We start from the raw sequence: 9,218 nt of genomic DNA, 5'->3' as shown, positions 1-9,218 counted from the left end.
AGGGTGAGGAGATCAGAGCAGCAACTAAAACTTGTTTTTGCTATTCAGTAAAAAGTAAAATACATTCAGACAAGATGAGAAATAGAATATGGTGACCATCAGTAATCATGTTTTATGTTTGCTGTGCACATGCAGGACCATGTTTGCAAATCTAAGTGTGCATCAAGGGGGTCCGAACAAGAAGTGCAGATAACAGCAGAAGCTGAGATCTATACAGACAAAGACACCAGCACAGGCAGAGTTCATGACATCATGCTGCTGCAGCTACTAGCAGCTCTGATATCCAACCTATAAAACTACCTGACTGTGAGTTGTGGATGTTTCTGCTTCAGGTTCATGTGTTCTGACAGATACTGACACGTCGTGCTAACTTCAGTTTTAGATTCAAATGATACATTTATGTTCCTGTGGCTCAAAGTTTCTTGCTTTGAAGTTTTTTTTCTTAAAGTTTCTTCTTGACCTGAGCTCTGTGCTGTGAAGTGAGTTCAGCATATGTAGAATATATTTCCTTTATCTTATCCCAACAGTGGGAATCAGGATAAGTACTCACAGGAAGCTGCTTATCAATTCAAAGCCCTGGTTATCAAGTTAACCAGGGCTTTCAATCCTAACGGATGTGGATAAACTATACTGGCAGTGCAGGTTTTAAAAAGGAAGATAAAACTGTAATATTAGAAAAATATGAAGGGTTTAAATGCATAATACAGACTGAAAGTAACAGCTGCTGCAGAAAAACCAGTGTTGTGTGTGTGTGTGTGTGTGTGTGTGTGTGTGTGTGTGTGTGTGTGTGTGTGTGTGTGTGTGTGTGTGTGTGTGTGTGTGTGTGTGTAAAATTGCTGCAGGGTAGCTTAGTAGTAAAAGCACTATATGAATGTGCAAGCACTTCAGATGCTTTGTTCAATAAGACTGGATGAAATCTATATCAATAAAGTCTAGCCCATTTGGAGACAAGCAAGAAAGACAGCAAAAATCCTGACTGACATCACGGCCTATCATTACACAGGAGAATCTGATGGATCATTAATCAAGTATTTCATTTAATTAATGTTTGAAAGAGAGTTTCAGCTTTTATTCTGTCAGCTACAAACTTTCTGCTGTTTATTAGTTTAAGAGAAAATAAAACTTAATATAACAACAGAATTTAAACATAGGCTGCAAACTGAAAAATGTCTATGAAAAAATGCTATTGAAGAATTTTAGCCCCTCCCACTGTCCATGTAGTACAGTAGGAGGGTCTAAAGTTGAAAGTTTCAAGGGATCTTCCAGGAATGGTGATGCTGCTTTTCTGGACAAATGATCTCTAAACTTGAACTTAACCAGAGGGATATAGTACAAAGAAAATTCAACAAGGCTTGGCTTACTTTGTGTTAGCTGGCTTGAGAAAACGTAAAACACCAGTCAGTGTCACGCCGCCGGGTATATCAACTTCTCTTTTAAGCTGTGCTTTCTGCTTCACGCTCCGTGCCCACGCATGTAACAAGGGCTGCTACAAGGCCCTTTAAAACAGGAAGTAGCATGTGCTGCAGTGAGCTTGAATGGTTTCCCAATGCGCTGAGCAAGCACAGTCCAAGCATGCTAGCCAGGTGTGGTGCGTGATGATAAAGTGGTGACTAAAACTCTATAAAGGACATAACTAATATAACAGCAGGTCAAGGTTACTCTTACAATTTTCTCTGGTAAGAAGTCAAAATCCTTCATATAGAACTCTGAAGTTACCTGGAGAGATGAGATCCTGCTTCATAGTACAGGCCTCAGGGCAACATTTCAAAGTTAACGTGCAAAACAATCAATATATGTATTTGTATGTAACTGACAAAAAAAGGAGAGAAAAGTGTCCAAACACTTCTTGTGTCATTCCAGAGTTGAGGTCGCAGGTTATGGTGCCACCACTGGACTAGCTAATGAGAAAAGAAGGAAGATGATTTTTAACAAATTTGTTGTATTAAGAAAAAAGAAAACAAACCATCCAAACTGTTACTTTATTAGTAAAGAGATGTTGCAGATATTTGTACTGAAATTGTATTTTGCTTCATTTCTAATGTGTTCAAAGTAAAAACAAGCTTTTCCTGTGAGCTCAGACCATTTTATTTCTTTCTGCTGCATTTCTGCATAAAATACAAATCTGCATCATTTTTTAAAAAGTGCTTTAAGCTGAACTAATTGTCCCTTTTTTCTAGAACCTGGTGAATCACCCTCTCTTCACTGTGCAGAGACTGAGGTTGTCAGCTGTACAGAGCTCAATGATATTTTACTGAAAAAATTCCCCGAGGTCCACCGAGTCAGGAGCTATCAGCACTGGTTCTGTGGACAAAGTCCTGGGAAAGATATATGTCGAGTGAGTTTGCATGATCCCTCAGCTCACAGCTGCATTTATTAAACATTCAAAATACAGAAAGATTTTATAAAACTGGGAAACTGTATTTCTGTCTTGCAGGGAGACTCTGGTGGAGGAGTGGTTCATAATGGCAGGATTTATGGGGTCTCTTCTTTTGTGGGAGATCCAGACTTTGTATGCAGAGCACCGGCTGCCTTCATGGACCTCTGTGATCCTGAGTATGCAGATTGGATCAGGAAAACTATCAACCCATAAAAAGCTGTGAGGTGTGGATAACTGTAAACAAGCTGAAATAAATAATCTTTTAGAGTTTAGCTTTGGTTTCTTTTATTCTCTTTGATATAAGCAGTAGAGGATTTCAGAATTTCTGTGTTATTTGCCAAAAGACGTTTTTTCAGCTGCACCCACACACAGTTTCTTTAGATAACTTCAACTGCAGAAAGTAAAAACTCAGCATTAAGTTTCAAATGCAGTTTTAAAGATAATGATAATATGGTGGCCCTGAAGAAAACACCCGTCAATAGAAAAAGCTGCAAAATCCTGCAAAATGTAACAGAAGTTGAATAAAACACAACGGAAATAGAAAAAAATGCAACAAGGCTGAAAAACTGAACAAACAAACAAAAAACAAACACAAATTACAACAGAAATAATAACAACGATATAAAAAAAATAGAAGTAGAAAAAAACATTCTCATCCTAAAACTTGGTGACAAAGTGGAATATGGTAAGGAAACACTCACTTAAGTGCTGTCATTACTCAAAGGTTCCTGATAATCATGCATGAAGTGATTTCTGGAGGGGAATGAAACTTAACTGAACTGCTCCCTGTGACATTTTGACCTGTCAAACGCAGGCGTAACTCCTGTTATTCATCGTTGTATTGCAGGTCTGCTGTGCACGACGTCTGTGAATCTGAGTAATTTGGTACAGATGAAGGAATAAGACTGCTCAGATGCTTTGGGTGTCACGTAATGATCCCTCAGGTTTGTGTGTCTTTGGTGCCCTTTGATTTCAATCTACCTGCACATTGAACAGAAATCCTGCCATGACAGAACACACTAATGCCTTTTCAAGGGAGAACCGATCCTAATCTGAGCTGTCAGCCCCAAGTTCTCTGCAGTCATCAAATCAAGCATAATCTGGTTTGAACAGGCTCCCTGCCTCACTGCAAAAGCCTTTTTACCAGCTGCTGTTTGACAAATTGCAAAGCCTCTGAAGAGACTTTAGAAAGGGGGAAAAAGGATACGAAGAAAAAGCTGAACAAAAAGCTATCCATGCACTGTTTAACATTTCACTTGGAGCTTATTGACTGTATTCTATCTGTGGATTGCATTATAGCTTCTCTGAGAGCTTTGCTCCCTGAAGATTTTATGATCTGTGAACGCTGAGTCTCTCTTGTGGCTGTAAACCAGTCTGCTCAGCATGGCACTGCATGGCAGAGTTTCTCTCCATTTTTTTTGAATCACCTTTGCTCAGTTGTGCTCCTAACTGGTCTCCTGAGTTTGGCTGTATTCCTGGACTTTGCCCTTTAGTTACTCTTCAGTCTCTTTGACACACAGGCTGCCAAATTTGAAATAACATTTTTAGTTTTGGAAAAAGAAGAGCGTGTCTAGCAAATTCTTGCACATCCTTGTTCTTAAATAGCACTTTTCTACTCAAGCACTCAAAGTACTTTATACACCTCATTCACCCATTCATACAAGCACTTTTCTGTACCTAAGTTCTTTCTATCTAACATTCATACTCTGATGGACACATGAAAGAGCAGTTTGGGGTTCAGTATCGTGTCCAAGGATACTTTGAGATACAGATCAGATCAGGCTGCGATCGAACCTCCAACCTTCTGATCGGTACTAATTGGACGTTTGCTGCTGCACATGTAGCATCACAGCTTAGAAGATGGTGGTGTGGAAATGTGTTTCCCATTAACAATTGACTAAGAAACTCTTAGTCAAGGGTTAACGTCACTAATGTCAGTATTTTCACTGATCTTCATTAGATTAGATCAACATTGTTCCTTAATCCTGAGCTGTACAGGAAAATAGATTTCTGATACACATGTACATAAACAAATAAAGAGAGATGTTTCCCACCTGCTGAGAAGACAACAAATGCATAACCTGATTACCACCATTAATCTCACATCCTCTGATTTCTGGCACCTATAAGTGAGATTGAGTTCACTGTCCTGCTGTCTTGGCCTTTAGGAGAACACAGTGAGACAGATGAAGCTTGCACCAGATGGTGGGAACACAATGATCGTGGTCTTAGACACAGCATCCACACTCTGTACATGATAGTGTGTGTGTGGTGCTGTTTGCAGGAACTTGATGAGGCTTTGCTTAAGTGGAAATCCACTGATGTTCAAGCCCCAGGGAAGTGGGCGGGGGGATAGGACCTCTGGGGCCCTCTTCCTGATGGAGCCCTACCTGACTCCTTTCACTGCTAAAGCAAGAATGGTGCCACAACTCATTGAAACAATACTTCATTTCATCAGAATCTTCAAATGATTGTGTTAAAAACAACCGCCCAGTGTACTTGCATGGCAAACATCGTGATTAGATATTCAAGAAGAGCCTCTTAAAGATGAAGGTCTGTGTCTCTTGACCTAAACACATAATCCAGTTAAATCTGATTTATGTTCATTAATGCCCCTCACACTGTAACTTAAAGTAATAAATCGGTCACTGATTAATTACAGAAGTACGTCTGTGAGCATAAAGATGTAAGCCTTGGACCATCAGGATAAAATGTGGTTGGGAAACTTAACAAGCTTTGATAAAACTTCATCAGTAGCTCAAGCAAGACCTCAAAACCTTCGATCACCACGGGTGGTTAGCAGACTGTGGTTGTACCATGCAGCCTAACAACATGCAGTAAATTGCAGGTTAAAGCAGTCTGCTTACACATTGTTAAACGAGGGAAGGGAACTAATGTGGCTGTCACATTACCCTTTTGTCCCATTTCATCCCAGGACTTGATTCAATTGCTGCTCACTTTCTACAATACTTAAAACTGATCAGTAGGACCTGAAACTGCAAACATTCAAACATTCAGGCCAACAATCAGTTGGTGAACATATTAATCTACTACAATTAGCAAAAATGAATAAATAAACAGAAGAAAGTTGGAGTGATATCAGAGTCATGCAAGTTTTTGACCAGCAGGTTAAACTCATGCAAATTAGCTTCATCCAGGCTCATGAAAACACTGTCCTGCTTATAAACAGCAGATCATTTGTGTCAGTGTCAGGATGGTTTATATTTGAGCTTTTAGTTCACACAGAACAATTTTTATTAATTGTTTTTAGCGATTACGAAAGTCTGTGAATCCCCAAATTGTTCAGTTGTTCTCTTTGCTCCCCATGAGGTCACTTTCACCATGTGACAAAAACAACACCCCACTCTACACACTCGGGCCACCAGCAACTTTCTAAATCCTCAATAAAAAGCTGACAGGTTGCAATGATGTTCCAAAGAACTTATTAAGAAAACAACTAAATACACAGAAAATTTTATGAAAATTGGTTTATTTTATATCTCATAGTTTTAAATGATGCAATAAAAATATGTATAAAACATCACAAACTGTAATATTTTACAAATGCTTACGTCCTGCTGATGCAATGGAGACATCTTCCAGTGACAGTCTTCATCAGTGTGAGTGTGAGGAGGATCCTAAACCCACCGACACAGAAGTGCATGTTCACAACTCCCTCTGTGCAGGCGGGGTCAGGACCCTCCTCACCCAGGGTGAGGAGGGTTGGTGCTGTGGCCAGTCAGGTATGAAGTGCTGAGAGTGGATCTTTGGTCCTCTGTGCAGCTCTGTCCACTCTCAGCTGCCCTGCAAAGTAATAACACAAGAAAGACGTCATTTTAACACAAAACAGCATTTTCATTGTTGGTAGCTGCAGTATGTTGTTAAAAAGCAATTTTAAACCCAACGTATACACATGAAAAATATAAATAAAGCTAAACCTACAGTGCTGCTGACATAGGATGATGATTTATACCAACTATTGGAAGAATTTTGTCTTCAATACAGTTTGTTGTCAATGTGAGGTGATAACTTACATAGTTGGAACACAGCACCACTCTCCCGTTTTTCACTTGGTCATCCATCCTTCTCATCGGGTTGGTCGGGGTAAGGCTGTCTTCTGGGTGGGGTGTTTGCTCCATCTTGGATGTTGAGTGTCTGAAGTGTTGAATTCTTAGCCACAGGCTATATCTTATGTAAAAACAAGAGACTACAGTCAGTTCACTGCATCATTTTTAAACCTTTTCTACTTATTTGTGTTGAGATTAAGTACAGACTTACCTTTGTCCTGCATGGTGAATTAGGGCTTGGGAAAAACATATATTATTCAAGAAAAAAACAATACATTTCACATGTGCAAGTCAGATGTTCTTATATCTGTAAAAACACAAAGGCAAAGTTTAAAAACACATTCTAACATAAACTAATCAGAGTCACTGTCATCAAGGGAAAGGTTAAAAAGCCTCTCCCAGAAACATCTGACTCCAAAACTACCTGAGGATGTTGAAGGGGCATCAAACTGGTCACTCACCTTGCACCTCTTTGCACTTACCTCTTCGGTGCAGATGTCTTCTCTGCTTCTCTTTTCTGAGGAAGGAGCAGCAGAGGGAGCAGAAGAGGAAGGAGCAGCAGAGGGAGCAGCTGAGGAAGAAGCAGCAGAGGGAGCAGCTGAGGAAGGAGCAGCAGAGGGAGCAGCTGAGGAAGGAGCAGCAGAGGGAGCAGCTGAGGAAGGAGCAGCAGAGGGAGCAGCTGGGGGAGGAGCAGCAGAGGGAGCAGAAGAGGAAGAAGCAGCAGAGGGAGCAGCAGAGAGAGCAGCAGAGAGAGCAGCTGAGGAAGAAGCAGCAGAGGGAGCAGCAGAGGGAGCAGCTGAGGGAGGAGCAGCTGGCGGATCACCAACTGGGGCAACAACTCGAGGGAAGAGTGGGGCATTGGCCTGGCCGAAAGGCGGCATGGCGATGGGGGCAGCACCTGGAGCAATAGGACGTTGCCAATCGTGCCAAAACGGCTCTGGAGGGTGCTCCCGGATGAGAGGGGAATCATCTCTCTCATCCATGGTGTCATACCCAGAGTCATCGCTAAGCCAATCCCCCCACTCTTCTGAGTCGTTCCAGTCAGATGAACTGTCAGTCTGTTCACTCACCTCTTCATCATCTACAGGTAAGTAGGGGCGGTACTCACCATACTCACCTTGCTGTTCACCGACATCTGCATCTGGTGCTTCATGAGAAGAAGGTGAGGGTGAGAGAGGGATAAAATACCTACCATACTCACCTTCGCTGATACGCTGGGTATCAGTGTCCTGAGCTTCTGCAGGGCGTTCAACCACATAGTCAAGACGCCCTGTGAGGAAACAATTTTAAAATAACATTAGGAATGTAATATATATATATATATATATATATATATATATATATATATATATATATATATACATAAGCTATAATATATATATACATAAGCTATAATATAGATATACATAAGCTATAATATATATATATATATATATATATATATATTTATTTTTTTAAAATAAAAACACAACCTCCTTGGCAAGAGTAAGAATTGCACACACAAAGCTCTGCAGGTATGTCTGAAAATGATGGTCAAGTCAAAAACAAACAAACAGAAACTCTTAACTCAGAATCCACATATTTAGAAATGTGCCGTGAGGACAGATACATCTAATCTGTGGTAAACATGCTATCCCTGTGTAAATATCCCCGTGTACAATATCTCTCTCTGCTATCTAATAAGGTTAAAAGCATTACCGTAACAGAAGATAGGTCTTAATGCCATTATTACTACTGTTTTCATATTCTTTTGATATTATTTTATTTGTATTTTTTTATCTTTGTGTTTTGCAGCAGAGAAAAAATATAGTTTATGTCAATAAAGCCTTTGATCCGGAGAAGAAAAGGATGTCAGGAGGGGACCTGGATCTGTGTGTTTACGCCTGCGTGTTCTGAGGCCATGACATCTTGAAGATGCCGTTACCACAGAAACTGATTTTTGGGCATTTTACAAATTTTAGTCCATTAAGCTATTTTTAACCATTTCATTTTAAAGAAAAGTGTCAAATTTGAAGCCTTCAAGTCAAAGTAACACCTTTTTTCATATTCATACATCAGTCGTTAATAATTTCTACACCTCTCCCGGAAAATTTAAAACATACAAACAATTTACGGGAAACAATCTTGAATACACATATTTGATCACGTTAAAACTTGATATTCACACTGGAACTTGTTAAATTATTACAGTAATTTACATTTAAAGAAATTTTCAAACGTACCTGCAGCGAAGTCCAGGTGACAGTCGGGGAGTCCGGGTCCACGGCGAGCCATCTTCAAACTTGAAAAACAAAAACAAGTACAAACGATCCACAGATGAAGTACTTGTTATGCGTTCAAGTTATATCCGCTTCCAGTAAAATGTTTTGCAAAACTTAGCTTTCCACAGGCTGAGGTTGGAGCAGGTCGAAACAAGTCCACGAGCAAGTGTAAACAGACGTTTGGAACCTTGTGAAGCATTTATATACCCTCGGCGGCCATGGTTACGGTTGTCAACGTGTACACGTGCACGTGATAGAACTATCCGGTTGTTCAATCTGACGTCACTAGCCGTGTCTGGGTCTAAACTCTGCTGCAGGTCCATATATCAAACGATCACTATGGCATTACTGAGAGTTGAAAAACTGTCTAAAGTCTTTCATTTTTAATAAAATGATCAGCGTTCTGCTCTACCAGGTGTAACAATTGAGTTTAACATCCAGGCATCCATGAAAACGGAATTTATGACATTTAACAGAGTTAGAAGTTAGCAGGGCGTTAGCTCGCTAGCTTCT

At 40.1% G+C, this 9,218-nt stretch overlaps 1 protein-coding gene across 3 annotated transcripts; it reads right to left on the bottom strand.

Annotated features, from left to right (window-relative positions):
- Positions 1-5,987: 5,987 nt before the first annotated feature.
- LOC146572090 (uncharacterized) lies at positions 5,988-8,851 on the bottom strand. 3 transcript variants are annotated; one of them, XR_014892900.1, is made up of 4 exons: positions 8,667-8,851; positions 6,656-7,714; positions 6,412-6,565; positions 5,988-6,181 (listed from the first exon to the last, which is right to left on the bottom strand). XR_014892900.1 is itself a non-coding variant. In XM_085278588.1 (2 exons), the coding sequence occupies exons 1-2, from the start codon at positions 8,716-8,718 to the stop codon at positions 6,798-6,800; spliced, it is 969 nt and encodes a 322-aa protein (XP_085134714.1). In that variant the 5' UTR covers positions 8,719-8,851; the 3' UTR covers positions 5,988-6,797. The 3 variants fall into 3 exon arrangements, 1 of the variants encoding a protein (XP_085134714.1); XR_014892899.1 differs by having other exon boundaries at positions 5,988-6,565; XM_085278588.1 differs by having other exon boundaries at positions 5,988-7,714.
- Between the last annotated feature and the right edge of the window lie 367 nt (positions 8,852-9,218).

Source organism: Mchenga conophoros, linkage group LG6, assembly GCF_057382185.1.
Source record: "Mchenga conophoros isolate Kocher_MC1m ecotype Shallow Benthic linkage group LG6, M_conophoros_male_GT1.1, whole genome shotgun sequence".
Taxonomy (NCBI): domain Eukaryota; kingdom Metazoa; phylum Chordata; class Actinopteri; order Cichliformes; family Cichlidae; genus Mchenga; species Mchenga conophoros.
Note: the sequence above shows the minus strand (reverse complement) of the source record. Positions and strands in the feature narration are given on the sequence as shown.

Excerpts from the sequence above, each read along its gene's own strand:
- LOC146572090 (XM_085278588.1), bottom strand. The coding sequence starts at position 8,718 with ATGGCTCGCCGTGGACCCGGACTCCCCGACTGTCACCTGGACTTCGCT. Across the intron at positions 7,715-8,666 it reads TCACCTGGACTTCGCTGCAG|GGCGTCTTGACTATGTGGTT; the intron begins GTACGTTTGAAA and ends GTTTCCTCACAG.